Source organism: Anabas testudineus, chromosome 3 (assembly GCF_900324465.2).
Source record: "Anabas testudineus chromosome 3, fAnaTes1.2, whole genome shotgun sequence".
Classification (NCBI taxonomy): domain Eukaryota; kingdom Metazoa; phylum Chordata; class Actinopteri; order Anabantiformes; family Anabantidae; genus Anabas; species Anabas testudineus.
Genome location: NC_046612.1, coordinates 17,618,499 through 17,640,799, shown reverse-complemented (window position 1 = coordinate 17,640,799; position 22,301 = coordinate 17,618,499). Strand labels below are relative to the sequence as shown.

Genomic DNA, 22,301 nt, shown 5'->3' with positions numbered 1-22,301 from the left:
CAAGAGGAGTGACCCCCACCAAAACCACTGCGGCTGCTCAGAGGCCTGTGCCTCTCATGCGTTAGCTAGCCTTGAGGAGGGACAGAGGTAATCATTCATGTATTCAAAGTTTGTTTATTTATTAATATTATTAACCGCTGATTGTTGAAAAGTAGTTTTAAACGTGTGCAGGTGCTGACAATCTCTAAAGAGTCGTGTAACTATCCGTTTACCAACTATTCTATTTGCTGGGAAAATGAACATGTCAGTGTTAGAAAACTGATGGTTACCTCTGTGACCAGAACCTAGACTTACCTAGGGCACAAAATGGGGCCCTCAGTTATCCAGGGCTACCGAAATATGTTTTTTTCCACCAAAGTTGCAACATAAAATCACCTCAAACGTGTCATTTCGGATTTCAGTCTCCCACTCTGAGAGTTCGTCAGCTGTGTTATTTAATGCACGTACGTCCAACAGCACCTGAACGCAGCACAAGAGAAGCACCAGCGTGTGCGTCATGACGTCATGGGCTTGCTGCCATGGCTGCGCTTCCCTGTCGTAGTTGAGCGCCGATGTTTACAAGTTTATCTTCCCGCGTCAGGAGAAACACTTGATTAATACAAAGAGTGTTCTACGTTTGACTATTCCCCGAGTCCTGAGGATGATTAAGACGGAGAAGATTTTGCATTTGAAGAGCTGCCGGGGGCGGAAGGTCCGCGTTGTTCGGGAACACTATCTGAGAGAGCGGGTTTCCTGCTACAGCTCCCTGTGTCAGGCGGACTGTGCGAACGGTAAAGTCCGATCACAACAAAGTCTCTCACACACACAAAAACACAAACACACGGCAGGCTTTTTGTGCAATGGCCAGGTACACACTGTAGATACCAATAGCTGCTGCTAAGAGCAGGACAACCACTGGCACCAGGCAGCGACGGGACTCTTATGAAGCGAAACTAGCTAAGTTAGCGTGACGTCATGTGTTCATGAAAACACTTCATTCGTGCTGTTTTGCAGAGATTGTGTTTACTCTGCTCTGCTTCTGTGCAGCATGTGCCAGAGTTTCCAAGCCGTTAAGCTTTCACAAACAAAACCAGTGTAGACCAGGGATAGGCAGCCCTAATGTTAGAGAGCTGCAGCCCTAATGTTAGAGAGCTGCAGCCCTGCTTGTTTTCCAACTACCTCTCCCCTTCTCACTGTTGATCACCTGGATCAGGTGTGATTATAAACAGGGCTGCCAGACAAATTGTTGTGATGTTTTACTGAGCCGTGGACAGACATTCAGTGATGGTTGTAGATGCAGGTGCGTTATCACTTGGCTTAACTTTACATCGAAATTGAACGTGTTTCATATAAAGTCATGAGCAGGTGGACAAAAAAGGTTGATCAAATGTAGTGACAAGAAGTCACATGTTTCTGTATGCAGGTAAATGTATATATTTTGAGTTAAAGTGCAGGAGAGAAACTGGTTAAATTGTCTACATTGAAATGAAAGGCCTAAAGGTACTACTATAATGAAACAAAAGGCTAGTTTTAAATGTTTATGCTGACTTACCAGTCACACATGAATAAGCCAAGTCCAGTGTTTAATAACAATATGTGGTAACTGCAGTGATAGTTATTTATTTATTTATTTATTTTATAGCAATACAGGTTGCACTATAGTCTTTGTATGTGTTTACATCAGCACTTATAGCCACTGCTTATTATCAAAATTATAATTTACCAACTTGCCCCAACAGATAGCAAAGTGCTTCCTGGAGATTTGACTCACTATATGGTGCCTGACGCTGGGGTGGTGGCCGACTATCTAGAGATCCTGGAGTTCAGAGAGTTGCAGGGCATTGTCTTCACTCAGACTGCGTGCCAGGCTGTGCAGCATAGCAAAGGACGCAGGTACACACACACACACACACACACACAAAGACCATCTGCTGAACATTCACTATATAGTGTTCAGGGAATCTCTCAAACCTGAAAACAGATTTCATTCAAACAAGATCACAACAAAACGGCTCATACACTGAAAGCAATCATCCTACACACATGTCAACACGATTTGAAGCAGTCACAAATATTATTATAAGTTCAGAACAGTAAAGATTTAAAGTTTCTCAGAGCAAGGCTCGTCTCTAACTTTATTCTGTGTTGTAGTTATAGATTTGTGTAGCAAGTTCTCAGGGAATCCTTTTGGCACTGCCCTCAGTTGTAAATAGTCATATTTCAAAATGAACATACTGGGCATCAGTATTGCAAGATGTTTTTCCAGCAAATACAAAAAAGATTCAGGTGCACTGAAGGCGTTATAATAGCTAGCGAGGTCAAAACGACCAATTCCTTAAGCCTCTAATGACAACCTACCTACACAAGTGTGTAACGAGTGGGCAGGGGTCAACCTCATTATATCAAAGCTCTGCTGATGAAGCAAAATGAGATCCGGGCTGTGACTTGAAATACTTCTCCCACACAAACACACAGGAGTGCTTTTGACAAACTTGATGAACACTGTAAATAAGGAGTCCCGCAAGACCTCTGGTTTCATTCCAATTTGTTCTTTATTTCTGCTTATGCGGCCATTTTAAAATGTTGCATCATTAATGTGATGAGGTCTGACTTTTGATAACATTTGGTAGACATAGCTGGAGAGGATGCTGATGCCATACTGTGTTAGTAATTGCAGTTTTGAATTCACTTGGGTAATCCATGCATGTATTTTTACACAGCACGTGTGTATGGTGAGCTATGTCCAAATTTTATAAATAGCTATATAACTGCAGTGATTCATAATATACACACACCTATTGTAAAGTGTGCTATATCACATCTTGCTTCTAAAGAGAAGTCTGTACTTTTTTTTTATTAAAAGGTTATTGGTTTTTAATAATGTTGTCGTTACTTTTTTTTTTATTGGATTTCAAATATACCATATTAGAGGAGAGTGTTGACAACAGTTCTGCTGAACAAAACTTACCAAATTCTAATGATAATGGTAATGCTTTCAATTTACCATACAAATGAAATCAGTGACAGTGATATTAGTCTTCTCATCCAGCCCAGCAGGAAAATAATTAAACATATTTTAATGTGGAGTCAGGTGTTAGCATAATTTAAAAAAATTAGTTTGGAGGTGTGGACTAGAGCTACTCTGACTGACAAAAAGCACTCTAAGTTGCTGAGGCATTCCCAGGCCAGCCAAGAGACACAGTCCCTCCAAAGTGTCCTGGGTCTTCACCAGGGCCTCCTCCCAGAGGGACATGTCCGGAGCATCTCCCCAGGGAGGTGTCTCAGGTGCATCCCAAACCGATGCCCAAATCACCTCAGCTGATTCCTCTTGATGTGGAGGAGAAGTGACTCTACTCCGAGCTCCTCCCTGGTGGCCGAGGTCCTCACACACCATTCTTCCCTCACTCTAGAACAAGACACCAAGATACTTAATCTCCTCCACTTGATGCAGGATCGCTCCTCCCACCTGGAGAGGGCAGGCCACCTTTTTCTGGTTGAGAACCATGGTCTCAGACTAGGAGGTGCTGATTCTTATCCCAGCTGCTTTACACTCGGCTGCAACCCGCCCCAGTACGTGCTGAAGGTCCATGCCTGATGAAGCCAACAGGATGAAGTCCTGTGGTCCCCAAACCGGATTCCCTTTGGCCCCTGGCTGCGCCTAGAAATTCTGTCTGTGAAAATAATGCCAACATACCCGGTGTCAAAGGGCAGCCTTGCAGGAGTACAACATGCACTGGAAACAGGTCTGACTTATTTAATGCATCAGGACCTGGCCAGCTTGCAGTGATTGCAGAGAAGATAAATTTCCAAAGTGAATCAAAAAAATCTTTCAGAATAATGTGAGATGTCTGTACGTCAGCTAAAACTCTGTAGAAAAACAGGACAATGACCCAAAACACACAACAAAATGGCTTCAGAAAAACAAAATCCACCTTTTGGAGAGAGCAAGTCAGAGCCCAGACCTCAACCCAAAAGAGATGTTATAGAACAACTTGAAGAGCACCACACACGAGACGTCCAAAGAATATGACTGAGCCAAAGCAGTTCTCCCGGAAGAATGGGCTAAAATTGTGCCGGTCTGATCTGGTTAAAGTAATTGCTGCCAAGGGGCACTCACTATGAGGTTTATATGGTTAGAAGACATGAAAGATCAGAATTTGTGTTATTATTTTAGGCACTTTATATTTGTTGATACTCTTGACTTAGATGAAGATCGGATCACATTATATGATAAATGAATGCAGAAAACCATCAGATTTCAGAAGGTTCACATACTTATTAATATTGTATAATTGTTATTATTTGTATCTCAACTCTATATCTCTATAATTTGGTTCTTTGCGGGCAATACAGCCTGTGCAGGCAATACAGCCGTATACGAAACCTACTCAAAGACCCCCGTCATGACTGTGTGCTGTTTGCCAATGAATTTCAAGAGTATTCCTACTGCGCACGAGAGAAGGGGGAGAGCCAGGAGAAGTGGCAGACCAGGTCAGTGCTCATTACTACTATCCTAGCATCCTCACTCACACTAACCTAACTGTATTTAGAACCAGCTTAGATTTGTAACAGCATGTGTCTTAAGCTGCATTCACACGTGCACTGTAGCCCTGAACTTCCCTAGACATTAACCCAGGTGAGCTGCATGTGAGAATGCAAATGTCCAAGTCAATCGGCCTGGACATTAAATGGACTTTATGCTGCGAGCCCCCTAGTGCAAAGTCTGTGTAATCTCCATGTGAGCCCAGGTGCAAATACAGCAGGTTATTGTCTAGAGTATTCACAGCGGGCATTCGATTCTCTTAGAACACCAGATGGGAAGTATTTACCGTGCTTTCTGTTGTTTGTTGTATTTTGCTTTCTCTCCTTCAGGAAACTGGTGTTACATAGTCTACTTAACGCATTATTTCTAATCATTTGACTGATGTGCTGTAAACGACACACAATCGATTCCTGCAATGTGCTTTTGTTTTACATCGTGCCTTCTGCACACTCTACCCAGGGCCCTTCCCTCACTGAAACCAAACAGACTATTTCCCCAAGTGAGAACACAGACAGTCTCCTGCTGTGTCCTGCATGTCTGAACTCACAACGCTGCACAATGTCCAGACTTGATTGTACAACCTTCCGAGGTCTATCCCAAAATGTAGAAATACAATATTACCTGGCTGTGCAAAGTCACAGTTGGCAATTTCCATATAACAAAATTGTTCCTCTGTTCATCTGTTCCTCAGGGTCCTTCAGCATATTTTGGATAAAAGTTTAAAAATGCAGTTTAGTAATGCATCAACCCTGAATTCATCTGAACTCTGCTTCAACTTGTGCAACAGCCATGTGTTAGGTCCCCTACTGGCTGAGCTGTCAAACAGTTACAAGTGCTTGCCTCACTGTAAGGGAGCTGAGGGGCAATTTTAGCATTTCCAAGTGTTTGCCTTTCACCTTAGATATAAAACAAGAATATACTATACAACATTGACTTGTTTATAGACATAATTGTAATTGTTTGCGGTCTAAAGTTTATAAAAATGTCTTGAGGAGAAGAACACACGTCTCCTGCAGGTTTGAGCACATAAGCAATAAAACAGAGTGTTTTCTTTACTCTGTTAAGCAAAGACTCAGTTGTGTCAATAAACCTAAATATTTTATGTTTATCCAACTGTTATATTTGATATTAATATTTGCATTCAACTGGCTTAAGTGAGTTAACTGCAACCTTTTGTTTGGGTTTCATTTTTGTGAGTGCAAATGTTTTCTATTTTTTTAAATCTTGTGTATGTTGCACTGTTTTAATGCAGTAAAGTAATTCTTTTTTCTGATTATTGGTTTCTAGTATAATTTTACCATTGCACGGAAGAGTAAGAATACAATGATATACTGTTCAAATGAATATTTCTACCAAAGATCTGTTTGACAGCAATGATGGATTTAGATGATGAAGAGAAGAAAAGTGTGAAATTGCTTGATTTATTTTTATTGTTTTCTTTAGCCGCTAAAACTCTAGCCAATAACCAAAATCCTGAAAGTTTAGAACGAAATGAGATGAAGCACTGAAAACTAGAGTTCAGAATTCGTAAAGGCATTGCAAGTACATGTCTGATATTTTTATTCAGGTATCATAACTATAATTAACTAATTTTTAGATAAAATAATCAACCCACAGTTCTGACACTACAATTGTGCCACTTGCATAGATTCAGCAGGTTCAGTCAGATGAAACAGAAGGGAGTTCAGTCACTCCCTACTGGCTCCCTGTTTGACCAAAACTAATGTAGAAGAAGACAATAATGAACAGTTACAGTTCTCCATGCCACAATGATTTTTGTTGCAGTACTAAACTAGTTATAATACTGTGGCCATTAATGTTACAGTATGTTGTTAGTTTAGTTTTAAAGACAGACGGCTGGAGGTGCAATCTGCTGTCATGAAATTAGTTTATTACACACAACATACAGTAAACAGAGTTGTAAATTATATATGTCTGTATTTCTTATAATTTTGAAACATCATTTTCAGAAGCAGCCTGCATGTAGTTTAGGTTTTACAGGCAAGCTGTCTACATGCATTTTGTGAATTAACTGTTTGTGTGTGTGTATTTGTGTGTAGGTGTGTATACTCTGCAGCAGTATGGTACTATAACCACCTGGCAGGCATGATTAATATAGTGATGATCACAGAGGATCTGGATGCGGTGGCTCGGTACAGCAGTCTCAACTCTGGAGTGTATGTCATCTCTGTCAAGGTACATGATATACTATACATTACCGCTCACACCTCATACTGTAAGGCTAATCTCTTTAGCTACAGAGCAGACCATAAGTATTTAGACAGTGACACCTGTTGTGGCAGCATATATAGTTCAAGTGAATTCTCTTTGCAAATCAGTATTTTCAGTATCAGATGCTGATAGAGAACAGAAATGTTTTTGTGTTTTGAAAAATATGTGCTAATTTTGCCAGCAACAACACAATTTTTAAACAGATGGACGGAGACATATTTATCTCTGAGTTACACCACCAAGTGTTTGGCAACTGAGGAGACCAGTAGCTTTAGTTCTGAAATTGAGAGTTTTGCCCATTCATGCTTGATATACTGTAGCATTTCAATAGCTCAGGGCCCCCTTTGTCATATTTTTGGTGACAGTTCTGGACTGCTGGCAGGCCAGTTTAGACTGGCCTTAGTCTTAATATGTTTGCTTTTTGCATGGTACAGCCAGCTGTGATACTGGCCTGTTAGATGGAGATGTTGCAGAGGGTGTTTTTTTTTTTTTTTTAACATTACACAAATGTGTGTCTCTGTTATAGTTACCGTTTTTTTTTAATGTTCAAATTCTCTGTTTTAACATTTGATATATTGTCTTTTTACCATTTTCAATCAAATATAGGTTTTCAATTTTTTGCCAATCAAGCTTTTTGTTTTTATTTACAACTTGGAAAAATGCATATCACAAAAGATTATAAAACATTGTTCACATTTATATAATTCTATGTAGTTGTCTCTTTATGATCCTACTTAATTCTTTACAGCCTAAATCTTAATTTGTATTCGTGCAACAGCAAATCGTGGATTGCAAAGAAAGCTGAGGCAATTTTGTGCTGCCTAATTGTCTTGCATTGCCATCGCCTGCATATTCTCTATTCATATTGCCCCATTGCGCTGCTTGACAAATAACATGCTATTGGGTATAATGAAGGATAAAAATGTCAGAAAAAGTCAACTTTCATAGCTGGAGTAAAGTTTTGATAAGGTGGTTACAGTGTGACTCAGCAGAGTGGTAAGAGTTGCTTTAACGTGTGAGAAGCTGTGATGAATCACAGATCGCTATACAGTGTTGTGTTTTACCTTATTAACAGTTGTAAAATCATTATGGAAATTAATATATAATGTTGGGAAAAAAGTGAAACAGTTGATGGGTGAAAATGTAGAGACTGTTCAGAATGCCACTGGTCTATCAGTAGATCCTAGTAGCAAAACCTAAAACCAGGACAGCTGGGATGAGTATGAAACTCCCTTGGTTGAAATCATGAGTATAACAGATCAACAACTAGAAAATATCTGGATCTTTGATTAAAAAGTCAAAGCTACAAGCCTCAGGCCATAAAAACATGAAGGAGAGAAGTCAAACAGGACTCCCAAGGTGCAGGGTATTGATAAGAAACATTAAAACACACCGCTTGAAATAGTGATATGTGTGTTGCTTATGATGAAGTTAAAGATTTCACACAGTAGTTAAAATCAGTTCAAACACCTTCACTTCCTGAATCAGTATCTAACCCTTAATGTGAGATCTTGGTTCATAATGCTAGATGATACGTTACCTGTTCCTGAAGAAGGTTTTTTTTTTGTTTTGTTTTTTTGCCAGGATTATCTGGAAAACTTCTGGGAACAGCTGCGCGCAGCGCATGAGCTCTACAGCTCCCTTTCTCAGGCACTACAGGAGAAGGAGAGTGAGTGTACTGAGAGAGAGTACACTGAACATCTCCCTGCTGAAGTCCTGGGGGCTGGTGTTAAGTCTGGACGATACATTAAGGTATGGGACATTTATTTGTAGCCTTAAGACTCTCTTTATTAAATCTGTCCTGAAGTTGTTGAAATGAACAATGAAAGAACTGTTAAAATGTTTCCTGAAGGACACTAAACGTCTAGAAAAACAACAAATACAGCATCTCAGTAGTTACCTCTTCAACTGATAGCGAAGCACTGAGGTAGAGCTGCATTCAGTGCAGGATGGGACAGACCAGCACACAATATCTACACGCAGCTCCTCTGGCCCTGTGTTTTAGAGAGTCGCTTCTGTCAGGATAAAATAAACTGAATGCATAACAAAGGATTATACAGGAATAATGGTCTGGGCATTCTCACACTAAAGTACAGAAGTACAGTACAGAACACTAAATGATTAATTAAAGTGTTTAATGTTTTTGTATCCAGAATAAATGGCAGCTTTTTTCCTTTTTCTCAGGGTATGCTGGAAGTCAGTAAGCACCATCCGCAGAATGAAGCCTCGGTCTTGACACATGGTTTTTCTAATAAGAAGACAGGTGAGCTACTGCAACCAGTGCTACATTTTCTCTGTAGCACTGGTTTGGGCTATTTCTCACTACAAACAAACAAACTTCTCATAACTGTTGACTGGATTAGTCCACGATGTCTGAGCCATTCTCTTGACCTGTTCTCAAATCTCCACATCTTTGTTCGTTGTTTCTCTGTCTATCTGTCTCCCTATGCATCTCAGATGTGAGTTCATCTGTGTTGGTGTGTGATTCCAAGAGTCGTAACAGAGCTGTACATGGTGATGTGGTTGTGGTGGAGTTGTTGCCAAAGAGCGAGTGGAGAGGGAAGGTGACAGCCTTGACAGAAGGTCAGGGAGAGGAGAAGAATGGAGAGGACAACGAGAGTAAACCACTGCCAACAGGTGGGAAATGACGTAGAGAGAACTAGTTTTTAGTTTTTGGGAACGTTAGAGAGACTGTGGACACTTGAAATCATTTTGATATATGTTGAATGCTGCTTAGATTAATTTATGTTATTTCAAATAATTAGATACCAAGGTAAAGGTGGCTAACTTGGCCACTCTATGAAATATTTGACTGGTTGAGGCATGAACTGAGATCATCTGACTGTGTAACTGATGTCCAATATTAAAACCCACAGGCCGCGTTGTGGGGATCCACCAGAGGAACTGGAGGGACTATGTGGTGACTTTTCCCCTAAGGGAAGGGAATCAGTCCCAGAGCAGGAATTCCCAGCGCATCCTGTCTGTTCCCTGGGACCGTCGCATCCCAAAGATCCGCATCAGTACCCAGCAGGCTGATGCTCTGCAGGTCTGGTGTGGCTTTTACTCGCTGCTGACTTATTTGCTCAGACACATTAGAAACATCTACTTAAAAAGAAGATTGATTGATTAAAATAAGCGCTCGTTGATGTAGGTTATGTGGTCTGTCAATGTGAAGTCACTGTCATCATTATGGCCAGTCTCTCACAAATGGTTTTACAGTTTTTGTGTTGCATTTTTATATCTAATTAAAAAATCAAGTAGTGTGAGATTGTATTGATCATTATTGTTTGATTATGCCCCAAGATATGTGACTGAAAAACAAGTTGGTCAGTTTGTTGACAGCAAACCTCCCAGTCAGTTAATTATTTGAAATTAGCTAAAGTGTAATGATCTCGTGTTGTTCCTCCATGTTTTCTTCACCCAGGACCACAGAGTGGTGGTGCGTATTGATTCATGGGAAAGCACCTCCCTCTATCCCAACGGGCACAGTGTGCGAGTTCTGGGTCGGGCTGGAGAGCTTGAGACGGAGATCCAGACGATTCTTATAGAAAACTCCATCAATGTGCTTCCTTTCTCAGATGCACAGGTCAGAGGAAGTTTGTATTTGCTACATTTAACCACACACACAACATATAAAGAGACTTTTCTTGAAAGTTATTATGTTTTGTTTTGTTTTTCAACAGTTTGATTGAACAATAATCAGAAGGGTAGTAAAAAATGAAAATGATAACATATTTGTTTTAAGTACAGACAGGTAACTAATATAAAAATATATGAGAAAGGAAAGGCTTTTATTTATTTTTTTAGGTCTCAAAGATTACACACAATGTGTTAAGCTTTTTTCAGGGTGCCTTGTAAACAGAAGGATAATCCTGAGAATTGATGTGGCTTCACAGTTTTTTTTTATAGTGTTGAAGTGTGAGTTTACTGGTCCCTTCCATTTTAGAAAAGTGCATTTGCCTAATTAGGACACATTGGTTGTTGAATAGTTTTCAATGCTGAGTGTGTCTGAGAGCTCTGAGCATTGAAAACTTTTCAACAATTAGCATGTACATCATATAATTAAATAATTTTATTTTTCTGCTTCCCTTTTTCATTAGACATTTTAAGGAGTTACTCTACCTTTTCTTTCCATTTACATCCACATTCCTTATGGCCTCTGGCACAGGAAGTGTTTCAGCACACAATATTGCATTGTGTCTTCTCAGCTCAAAACATAATCTAAATAAATTATTCATACGTGTCCATTCATTTTGACACTGGTTCCACACAGCTGCTTTTGTGAAATTTTCAAAACCATGTGTATTTTTTCTGTGTCAGTAATATACAAGTAACAAAGGCAAAGATGGTATGAATAACAAAAACTATTCATTTAAGTGCTTTTAGGAATCAGTGATGCACACAATGCATTTTACTTAACATACTCTGTTTTTCATCTGTGACTGTCCTCAGCTAAGAGAGATGCCCATCAACTCTCCTGAGAAACCGTGGAGTGTGGATCCTGCCCAGGTTCTGGAGCGACGGGACCTCAGGGAGAGTCACTTGGTGTTCAGTATTGACCCTCGGGGCTGCGAGGATGTAGATGACACATTGTCAGTGCGCAGCCTCAACAATGGTAAGGTGCTGGAGCTTGGGGTCCACATCGCTGATGTCACCCACTTTGTCAAAGAAGGCTCACTCACCGACTTGGAGGCACGCACAAGGTGAGGAGCCTCTTGGAATAATGTATACAGGTACTATGTAGAAGAGGTGGAAAGTTTTCAAGGCAACCAACACTCATGGACAGATTTACTAAGGTTTTAAAGTCTGGTGACACAATTAAACTTGATTTTCCCCTTTACCTGCTGAGCAGTTGCACATGAGCTTGATTTTACTTATTTTGCTTTAACACTTCGCTTAAAAAAGCCACCTGTAGGCTGCCATTTTTAAATAGTTTTCGTAGTCTAATTACCTTCCTTAGTCTGGTATTCCTATTGTAGAAGTTGCATTTTGTTTACACACTCCTGGTTTTTGTGCTACACAATTTTTTATAGTTGTCAGATTTTTATTGTTTGTCATAGAAACAAGTTAAAATAATAGCAAGGATTATTAAACAACTCTCACTAATATAATCCAGAGGATCGAAATGAGATGATGTTAATCACTTCATTCTGTCGAAGGGCTACAACGTACTATCTGGCAGATCGCAGGTACGACATGTTGCCTGCTGTTCTCAGTGCAGACCTCTGCTCTCTGTTAGGAGGAGTCGACAGGTCAGTCAACTCAGAACTATTTCTATACAACATTTGGAAGGTAGCAAGACACATATGACACACAAACACAAGCACATTCAAATATGGTATCTGTGCATTTACATGCATGTGTGTTCATTCCAAAACTCAGGTATGCAATGAGCGTGCTGTGGGAGCTTGATGCACACACCTTCGCTGTCAACAAGGTGTGGTATGGTCGTACGCTCATCCGCTCCTCCTACCAGCTCCACTACGAGCTGGCCCAGACCCTCCTTAATGGAGAACAGGTTGAGGTACCAGAGTTGGCTAAACTTGATACAAAGGAAAAGGACGCAAAGCTAGCTGAGCTCACCCAGGCTCTGGAGATGCTGAGACTTGTAGCAAGACACCTGCGAGCACAAAGGGACAGAGAGGGAGCTCTGGAATTAGAGGGGGTAGAGGTATGCCGATTTATTTTATTTCTTTCTTTATTTCAGTTTTTTCGCATACTATTGAAATTCTAATAATATCACATGATATGAAAAAAAGATATACTAAATGGAAATATGATTTATGAGGTACATCGTGTTGGCCCACGTTAACAATAAGTGTGAGAACATTTCTTTCTTCTCCAGAAGCAATACATTAGCACAACATCTGGAGCGTGGTACTATCGTATATGTTCTGTTTTATTGTCACAGTGTGTTATCTGGTCCAAAATCATCCAACCTCACTAGTGCTCTTGTGGTTGAATTAGAGAAAATTGCAGATAGAGTGTTTGACACTTAGGCAAAATATCTTCCTCAGCAGAAAACTGTTTTTCCTACACAAAGTCAGAAAATAATTTCAGCTGTGAAACTGGTGTTTTTTTATTACACTGCTTAGTTTCATTTACGATGGTTGGTTTGGCCATGTGTTGTTTATCTGTAAGACTCTGTTGTTTACTTTATTTAGAGGTGTGTGATATATTGTGTTACTATTAAATAAATAGTATTTAATAGAAAAGACTGGGGCTACTGTTATATTGGTCTCATTGGTTCCCACTGTAATCCTTTAAAAGCTGCCCAGAAATACAGTTATTTAACATTTAGTTTTGTTCTTCAAAGACTTAGTAACTTCTTGAACAGCTTTCATTACATTGTTTTTTTTCTTTTGTGGCCTTTGCTAAAAAAAAAAAAAAAAAACTCATTGTCACTGTTATCTTTTAGTATCGTCCATAGCCATCTGAAAATGATTTAATGGCGGTTAAACTGTCCAAAATTCCTCTTGTTCCTACCTGATACATCCCTGTCCATCCATCCATACTCAAAGGTTCTCTGACTACATATTTCATCATACCTGTTCAGGTGCGAGCACAGTTGGATGAGGAGAGGAACATCACAGCTCTGGTTCCCCGTCAGCCCCTGGAGGTTCATGAGACTGTGGCTGAGTGCATGATTTACGCTAACCACTGGGTGGCACGCAAGATCCAGGAGACCTTCCCTTATCAGGCCCTGCTGCGGCGTCATCCGCCACCACGGGAGGAGTTCTTCAGTGAGCTGGTGGAAAGTGCTGCAGCCAAGGGATTCACCATTAAAACTAGGTGAGGGGTTTCAGGTTTTGTCAGTGTCCTGTCTGGATGCAGGAGAGTGCTCATCCTGACCTCTGTCCACTACAACATCAACACTACCAAGTGGAGTTAATGTTGTGGATGATGGTGTATCATGCAGAGAGGCCCTCATTTTGAACACATAATTCTGTTCTTGCAGGAGCAACAAGGCTTTAGCTGACTCTCTGAACCAGGCTGTGGACCTAGATGATCCACTGGTGAACAGGCTGCTGAGAAGAATGGCCACTCATGCCATGTCACAAGCTCTGTACTTCTCCACTGGTGCTCAGCCCCAAGACCAGTACTACCATTATGGTAAAAAACACTGTGCCCACTAAGCTCTTCTTGAATAGTTGTAAGTGCAGCGACAGATGGAGGATCTGCGTTAGTTACACTGTCCTCTTAGAAACTAATTAATTCATCTCATTTAGTAGGAGAAAGAAAGAAGAACATGAAACTATAACCTCAGAATCTAAAGAGAGGTCTATTTGGTGGTGAGTGGACAAGCTGAACAGCAGTGATTTCTGTTTTTGTGTCTCTTAGGTCTAGCTCTGGATCGCTACACACACTTCACCTCACCCATTCGCCGCTACGCCGACATCGTGGTCCACCGCCTTCTCACTGCAGCCATCGATATGGAAAACGGTGTGGTCCCTGGCAAAGCATTAGCCAGCAATAAAGATCTGGAAGAAACAGCTCAGCATATCAACAAAAAGAACAGGGTCAGTGCTGTGTTGTGACTCTGTGGTTTTATTTCTAAATACAATAAGCTCTCCCGAGCTCTGACATGTGTTTGACCTTTCCAGGCAGCCAAGCGAGCCCAGAAGCTGTCGACAGAGTTGTTTCAGTGTCTCTACTTCAAAGAGAGAGACCCTGAGACAGAGCAGCACTGTGTGGCTGACGCTGTCATCTACTCCATCCGAGACGACGGCGTGTTAGTGTTTGTCCCAGAGTAAGAAACGTGGGCTCCTCAAAGCAGTTTTTACAGTAATAAGTTAAGCCTATTGTTATTCTGGCTGTGTTAATATCCAGCAGTTGAAAGCTTTGTGCGATGGTGTGAAGCAGTTCAATCATTTTGACACGTTAAAACGGGTTTCAGCAGTCCAACTCTCCTGAATACAGCTGTGTTGTCCCTCAGGTACGGTGTGAATGGGCCAGTGTATATGAAGAATCGGGAGAACCAGGTTGTGGCTGTAGGACAGGACGGCAGGTGTGAGTGGCAGAGCGGCTCAGTACGACGACACACAGACCACATCACCACCACCTCCGCCCTCGGCACTTCCAGTTTCAGACTGTTTGACCACATCACTGTGAGTGGCAGAACAGATCCATTATTTAAAGTCTGGACACAAACATTCAGTTGTATACTTTGAGTCTTCAAAAAAGTTGTGTTTTGGCTTTGGCAAGAAATAATTTTAAGGTAAAGAAGTCAGTCTGAAACTCAGAAAGAAGATAGTGGGTGCTCATCTGAAGGGGGGAGGCTATACTGACATATCCTAGTGTCTCACTGTGTTTAGAACAGCAGGGGGTTATAAATTCTGCAAAAAACAAACCTGAGTCTTGTCAGAAACACAAGAAATCTCCATTGCTCACACAGCGGCACATCAAAGCCAGACTGAAGTTTGTCTGTGAACATTTGTTTTTGTTTTAAAGTGTCAAACTATATGCTCACATAGATGCTGATGTTGTTTGGTGAAAGAAAGGACTTCAACCCTATCCCACTGTTTAACATGGTGGTGGGAGCATGGTGTTATGGGTCTGTTTGGCTGCTTCAGGCACAGGGAACCTTGTTTGGGTGCACGGGAGGGTGTAGATTGGAAATTTGCAATCTGCAAGTGTTTGATGAGGGTTTATAGCAGGTTTTAATCTGAACAGGCTGCTGATATCGTTTTCATCGTCTTCCCTCCACAGGTTCGTATTTCTGTCCATTCGTCACGCCATCACGCAGACAGTCTACACCTCGATGTCATCAGCAACAAGCCTCACCACAGCGCTGAGTCTCAGCAGCCGCGCTCCCAGGGCCACAGGCAGCTGGTCCAGGAGGTGGTACGTCAGGCTGAAGAGGCGCACCAACAGGCCCAGGAGAAGGCAGCGCAGCGGCCCAAACTCTCTAAAGAGGAGAGAGAGTTCTGCCAGAGCAAAACTCCTAATCTGTACTCACTCCTGGAGGAGGTCAGAGAGCTGGCACTGATGGACCTGCAGACAGTTCCTCAGGTCTGTGCAACAAAAGCATAGATCAGCTGCAACATGGACACAGAGAAGAGTCTCTACACATCATGGATGAAATCTGAGTAGATATCCACGAAAAACGTTGGTTAATCTGTATCAGAACAACACTGAGCAGACGAGGCTTTTCTCCTCTGCAGATGATTGTATTTATTTATTATCGGTATACTTTCTATCGTTTAAATGAGGACGTTTGTTGACGCAAAGCATAAATAATGTCTTTTTTTAAGCAGGAGGAAAGTTATGCTGTGGACATTTTCATTCTTAAGTTGGTCCAAAGATAAAGACTAGACACTGGTAATAATAAAAATGGTTTTAAGCCACATTAAATATAGCATCGTTGATGTTATGGGGAAAAGATGAGATTTTAGTGTAAACACAGACATTAAACTGATTTATAGCACTGATATATTAACTACATTTTTGACATTGATTCAAATAAACATACTAATACATGAATTGGGATAAATTTAAACATGTCATAACTATTAACAAAGCACTGTTTATATGTGTCATGCTGCTTTTCTATGTGGATAACAAAATTGACATTTGAAGGTAAGATATCTTTTAATATTAGCTCTTTTTTTTTGATAAGGATCCATTCTTTGTGGTGATTAAAAAGTTAAGCTTTATAAATTTACTTTTTTTCCTTAATTATTATTCATGTGTTGTGTATTACTGTTTTGTAACATGGTCCCATGATGTATGAATCTGAGCTGCAAATCTGAAATCAGATTTACAAAAAGAGTCAATCTTACAGTCACTATTCAAAAATAGTGATACTGCAGTGAAAAGCATTCTAATGTCCAGATTTAATATGGGAAGAAATGTTTATTGCTTTGCTCTTAAAGAAGCGGTCAACCCACCAACTATACACTGAACTATAAATGATAAAAAGACAAAGACAATACTAAATAAACAGCAACCACTGAGGCACTGACCTGACACAACTCTAGATAATGGACATTTTTCCAGTGCTGTCTGAAGTTTTAAAGAGATTGATTTGACTCAATGATTCACTGATAACAAAAATAACTCTTAGCTGATTATTGAATAAGGCTCTGCAGCAATGGTTCCTTCATACCTTTTTGCCAAAATCTCACAACAGAAAATGTGGAATTGATGTTTAGACATATTTCAAATGCACACACCTGTTCATAATGTTTTGCATCTTTACCTGTAAGACACGGCTTATTCCAAAGAACAAAACACAGTTCTCACACACACACACACACACACACACACACGTGGTGAAGCTTACTGCCAAAGATTCAGCTATACTGGTGCCAACTCCTAACTAGAGTGTGCTGCTACACAGCAATAATCTCATGTGTTGCTGGGTTCATGGTCAGTGTTCAAGCTCATCTCTTTCTCCTCACAAAGTGTGGATTCAGCTGAAGGCTGAGAGTCTTTGTGTAGGAGGTTGATGTCTGGTTCTTGTTTGTCGACTGGCTCCTCGTCTAAGACCTTCACCTTCTCATTCTGATTGTTAGAACTGTTAAGGATGTTTGCAGAAGAAGTGGGTTCGTCTGATGATGTAGGTGTGTCAGTCTGCGAGTCTGAAAGATCTAGAAAGAAGAATAAAAGATTAGCTGACAAAGGTTTCATGTAACAATTTCTGCATATTGTTTGGTCATTAAAAGTCTGAACTGTGAAAATGTCCAGTCAAAGATAGTTGCCATTTATCCAGTTTACCATCATGTATGACAAATAAAAGCACAACATCCTCACATCTGAGACGCTGAAATGATGTAATATTTAGCATTTTTGCTTAAACACGATTTTATACTGACAAACTATTCAGCCAAAAACTAAATAATGGACTAATTATTGTAACTGGAGCTGTAATGCATATTAATACTGTATGCATGAAATACAAACATTATTTCAAATGATTAAATAACAAATATGATAATCAATGTATCATTTTAACCAAGTGGTTTTTAGCAAAATACCAAACACTGAGTTTCTTTCTTAGAGTTTTAGACTGTTGAGACTCAGATTTTGTTTCAGTTAATTGAGACATAATCAGAAGATCAACTGCTGACATTAATTATTTTTCATCACAGAAGTGATGCCGTGCCTCTCACCTGTTTGCTGCTGCTGGCGTGCAAGCCTCCTCTCCAGGGCGAGCTGTCTGTTCAGCTCCATTCGTCTGCGTTGCTCCTCCGTGAGGGAGGGGGCAGCTGGTGCTGGGGTAGAGTGGACCGGTCCTAAGTCAGTGTGGAAGCTCACTCCACTAAATGGATCAGGATCCCCAAATACCTGCAATTCAGGCTCTGCCACTTCTTCACCTACAATGAAACATTTTTTCATATATTGGGTGTGTTAAAGTGTTTTTCACTTCTCTGAATGCAAACCACTTGACTGCAGTGTTTTTAATTTCGTACCACCTTTATCTATAAAATCTTCTTGCATCAGCGGCATGTCCAGTCGTATCCGTTTGAGACAGGTCTGTCAAAGGGAAAAAAGGCAAATGATAAAAAATGATGAATTGTAGAAGTCGTGCACACTAACCCTAACCCATTAAAGGTATCTTCATCCCACCTGCACTTCCTTCTTCTGGCCAAGCTTCTCCACTCTGTCAATAAAGTCTTCAAACTGCAATTTGGGGTACAACCTGTGGGCCCAGTTCTCCATCTTCTGCATCAGAAGTCGCAGGTTCTCTGCCTGATTGGACAAATGCACATCACAGACTGTTGGTTAAATGTTTATTATGTGAAAAAAAGTACAGTAAATCTCTCTACAGTGTGTGGTAAGTTTGTCTTTATTCATATATGTGTTGTCAGCTCATACCTCATGTCCTTTCCCTTTGAAATTGACATTTTCAAAAAGTGTCCGCAGAGCTGGAAGTCCTCTTTCTGAGATCAGCCTGAAGAAATGAGGCATCAAATGTAAACATACTGATCCTAAATCAATCTGATTCTTTAGCTACTTACAGGTAGTGGAACAAACTGAGAACAGAATGTTGACACATTATCAGCTTATAAAGTTGTTACAGTGAACATGTTCATTTACACATGCAGCAGACACTGAGCAGCATTAATATTTGTTTGGGATTATGTTTCTTATAAATGTTCAATATTCACTTTTGCTTTAGCTTTTTTGATCTATACCAACTCCTGAGAAAAACTCCTGGCTCTCCAGCTGCTACATTCTCCAAAATATTCTGGGTAAGTAGAGTATAGTCAGCACAATAAGATTCATAAGAGCTGTGAGAGACCAAAAACCACTACACTACAAACACTGGGTGAAAAGTCTCTGTGTTCTTCATTACTTTTAACAACTATTCTGACGTTGCTCATTAGTTGATGCAGACCGAAATGTAATAAAACTAGTCCCACTAGGACGTAGACTTAATTAAAACAGTCTAAAAAAGCTACTTTTCTGAAAAAACAAAAAGCAATTTGTAACCTCAGTATTAATGTTCCCTCTTTTTATTATCGTTTCTCAAACTTGCAATTCAGCAGGAAAAACTACTTCATCGATTCCTGTAATATTTAATAGGTTTCAAAGAAAGCATCATCTTCAAAACTTTGGTTTGAGAAACAATTTAATGAATGTTGAAAGTTTCATACCATGTCCTGTCCATATGCTTTAATCACTGTTTGTTGTCGTCAATCTTAATGTCTTCACATCAGCAAGCAACATAGTGCGTCTCTTTATTCTACATTCAATTTAAATCTTCTCTTATGATGTAAACATATTGATGTCTAAGTTACCTATGAGCATCCAGCTTGGGCTGTGGTCTCTTCACTCCTTTCCTTTTAGCAGCAGGGACCTCAGCCAGCTTGGACACCTCGCCTTCTTCCTCATCTGCATTAACCACACCACACCACACCACAACAGGCAGATAGTGAACATTACAACAGAAACCGTCAGCAGGGCATGATCTCTGAAATCAAGACTATCCATTATGTGCTGTATGTTTTTTGCTTTAACTATAACTCTGTTCTTCTGACCTACTGACTGTGACAGCAGAGAGTTCCTCACCATTTGCGAAAGGGTCCTCCTGTGCTCCCTGGCCCGGGGAGTGGGGGGGTGGGAGTGGAGGGAAAGCTTCATCCTCTAAGTTGTCGTAGTCAGGAATGTCATACCGGCCATTCTTCGCTGGCATTGTCCGTAGCTTCTTGAGAAAAGGTACAGCAGAAGTGTCAATTAGCCTTACAAGCAATGACGGTAAGTCCACATTAATCTAACTGCTGCTAATGAGAAAAAAAGACATTCATGTATTTAAATATGCCTTTTCAGTAAACACAACACTGGAATAAACAGTGCAAAATCTAAATATATGAAACAGTATATATTATGTGTAAAATGTTATGAACAACAACTTATATTTAAGAAGTAGGAACAAGGAAAGTTTTGACAATTATTCTCTTGTGCTCTGACAATTTAACAAAAAACAATTAATGGATTGTCAAAATAGACATTTCTGACAACAGAAATAAAATACATATAAAATGATCATTCTGCATAATGAGAACATCTACTTGTAATATAAAAACGTTTTCAAATATTTTAGTGATGATGCTTGTATCAGGGTTAAAATAAACATTTACAATTACATCAAATGAAGGATACTGCAATGTCGAAGTACTCAATTACAATAAAAACTGAGCAAAATGATCATGGTAAAAATGCTGAAGTATTAATATCATAATATAGTCAAGGTACCAAGAGGTGGAAGCACTCAGTCATTTCCCATCAAGGCAGTCATTCAGAATAATGCCCTTTACTACTACTAAAGACAGACTTATGTTTTCACCACTAGCCCTATAAAATCTTTGTGGAAACATTTCCCGATTGCATCTTGTCAGTGTTTAAATTGGTCTTTATATAAATTAAGCTAATTGATGTCTTTCAGTGCGTGATGTTTAGTACGATTATCGGCCCTAACTATCAGATATCGCTCTCCCGGTTAAACTAGACGTGTTATTGGTCAGCGACAGGAAGGCGGTAAACTCAACCACCGCTAACTGTTAGCTAGCTGCCACAATACAAGGTGTAGAGACAAGAGGCTCGTCTAACTTTACTGTCACAACCGACACAAACATTAAGATGGACAATCTGGGTGGAAGTGAAAGTGTGAACTTTACCCAAACCTGGTTTTATTCCTGTAGCGTTAGCTGCATGAGTAAAGAGCGAACACCGCTGCTAAGCTAACTACGAGCTGTCAAGACACTTTGGGAGAGTTAGTGCTGTGAGCTAAGTGACAAAACGACCACCATGTCAACTCAAAGCACAAACCTACAGTTTTAAAAAGCTTAGAATATGCCACATTGGAGTTAAAATAAACACCCGTTTATTCGTGAACGTCTCTTACCTGTGTGACTTGAACCCGACGAGCGAAGAAATCAGTAGCTCAAAGTTAGCGACATCGATTTCCGGTAGCAAGCTAAGGTTTTTCAAAATAAAGTTCAACCAAACTACCACTACCAGAATTAACTATTATTCAAATATGATTAAATGCATTTTATACTTCTACAAAAGAGCCCCATAATCAGAGTGAACAACTTATCAACTCAGAATGTGTAGTTTAAATGAATAGAAAATAAATACATACAGAAGCTAATGTCGTCAGAATAACATTATTAAAGTATTCATTATTATAATAGAGGCAGTGTTAACTGTTGTCTCACTATGTGAATATTGTATAAAAATGTTCCTAATGACATTTATAATCTATGATACCATGGTCCATCATGGGCCATAAAGAAGACTGTGGTTTAAATCTATGATAAACTACTATACATGCTTGTAACCTGTGTTAGAGGGTTTCAGGACTATTGAATGATAACATTCAGTCTAGGACAAAAACACCATCACACTAAGACTGTCAGTGGCAATGCTGGTGTAGATGTTGTTGATGCAGAGAGGGCGTAGAGAGTGCACACCTTTTTCTACAAGACGCCACTATTTTCATTTGCATTTTTACTGTGTGCTCTTTTCTTTACCATTTTCAATTTGAAAGCTGCAATAGGGAAGGAAGGGTGATGTGCTGGATAAGAAAACTCTCTCAGTAATGACTCGTCAGTTTACTCTTAAAAATGTATTTAATTGAAGAATAATAAGCCAGTGATAGTATGACATTTTTTATCTCTCTTATTACTTCAATTTACAAACCTGTGGACAATAAACCAATAAATGTTTCTCTGCAGTCGCCTATAAAACCTAGCTACATCAAAAAACACAGAGACCAGTTTGTTACAAAATAGAAAAGAATTATATTAATCAAGTACCAAGCTTGAATCAAGTCGCCCAGAATATTACAGGTTCTGGCTACTTTCATTTCATAATAACAACCTGTGTGTTTATTCAAAACAGAAAAGCAGGACAGTTTATCAAAGAAATTCTCTTGACAGGATCAAGCTTTACAGCAGTGGAGTCACTCTTAGATTAATTTCTTCACCCTCAAGGCCACTGACATCTGTTAAAAAGAGACTATGTCATGGTGTGTGTGTGTGTGTGTGTGTGTGTGTGTGTGTGTGTGTGTGTGTGTGTGTGTGTGTGTGTGTGTGTG

At 39.9% G+C, this 22,301-nt stretch overlaps 2 protein-coding genes across 4 annotated transcripts; one reads left to right on the top strand and one right to left on the bottom strand.

Annotated features, from left to right (window-relative positions):
- The first annotated feature begins 507 nt into the window (after window positions 1-507).
- dis3l (DIS3 like exosome 3'-5' exoribonuclease) lies at window positions 508-16,432 on the top strand. Of its 2 annotated transcripts, none has more exons than XM_026378340.1 (18): window positions 508-770; window positions 1,719-1,872; window positions 4,342-4,470; window positions 6,583-6,718; window positions 8,339-8,506; window positions 8,939-9,017; window positions 9,212-9,391; window positions 9,631-9,800; window positions 10,179-10,340; window positions 11,207-11,457; window positions 11,914-12,006; window positions 12,137-12,425; window positions 13,311-13,546; window positions 13,713-13,867; window positions 14,096-14,274; window positions 14,359-14,504; window positions 14,691-14,862; window positions 15,464-16,432. In XM_026378340.1, exons 1-18 carry the CDS (start codon window positions 641-643, stop codon window positions 15,785-15,787), a joined length of 3,153 nt encoding a protein of 1,050 aa, XP_026234125.1. In that variant the 5' UTR covers window positions 508-640; the 3' UTR covers window positions 15,788-16,432. The 2 variants fall into 2 exon arrangements, with proteins under 2 accessions (XP_026234125.1, XP_026234124.1); XM_026378339.1 differs by having other exon boundaries at window positions 4,333-4,470.
- Window positions 16,433-16,758: 326 nt separating this feature from the next.
- tipin (timeless interacting protein) lies at window positions 16,759-21,195 on the bottom strand. 2 transcript variants are annotated; one of them, XM_026378341.1, is made up of 8 exons: window positions 21,105-21,195; window positions 19,772-19,907; window positions 19,501-19,594; window positions 18,575-18,650; window positions 18,326-18,448; window positions 18,172-18,232; window positions 17,869-18,072; window positions 16,759-17,346 (listed from the first exon to the last, which is right to left on the bottom strand). In XM_026378341.1, the coding sequence occupies exons 2-8, from the start codon at window positions 19,893-19,895 to the stop codon at window positions 17,105-17,107; spliced, it is 924 nt and encodes a 307-aa protein (XP_026234126.1). In that variant the 5' UTR covers window positions 19,896-19,907; window positions 21,105-21,195; the 3' UTR covers window positions 16,759-17,104. The 2 variants fall into 2 exon arrangements, with proteins under 2 accessions (XP_026234126.1, XP_026234127.1); XM_026378342.1 differs by having other exon boundaries at window positions 19,772-19,904; window positions 21,105-21,193.
- Window positions 21,196-22,301: the final 1,106 nt, after the last annotated feature.

Bases quoted from the DNA above. Each gene is read 5' to 3' on its own strand.
- tipin (XM_026378341.1), bottom strand. From the start codon at position 19,895: ATGCCAGCGAAGAATGGCCGGTATGACATTCCTGACTACGACAACTTA. The intron at 18,233-18,325 runs GTGGGATGAAGA...TCCCTTTGACAG, and splicing joins GCCAGAAGAAGGAAGTGCAG to ACCTGTCTCAAACGGATACG. The intron at 17,347-17,868 runs GTGAGAGGCACG...TCTTCTTTCTAG, and splicing joins ACGCCAGCAGCAGCAAACAG to ATCTTTCAGACTCGCAGACT.
- dis3l (XM_026378339.1), top strand. From the start codon at position 641: ATGATTAAGACGGAGAAGATTTTGCATTTGAAGAGCTGCCGGGGGCGG. The intron at 9,018-9,211 runs GTGAGCTACTGC...TATGCATCTCAG, and splicing joins TTTTTCTAATAAGAAGACAG to ATGTGAGTTCATCTGTGTTG. The intron at 9,392-9,630 runs GTGGGAAATGAC...TAAAACCCACAG, and splicing joins GAGTAAACCACTGCCAACAG to GCCGCGTTGTGGGGATCCAC.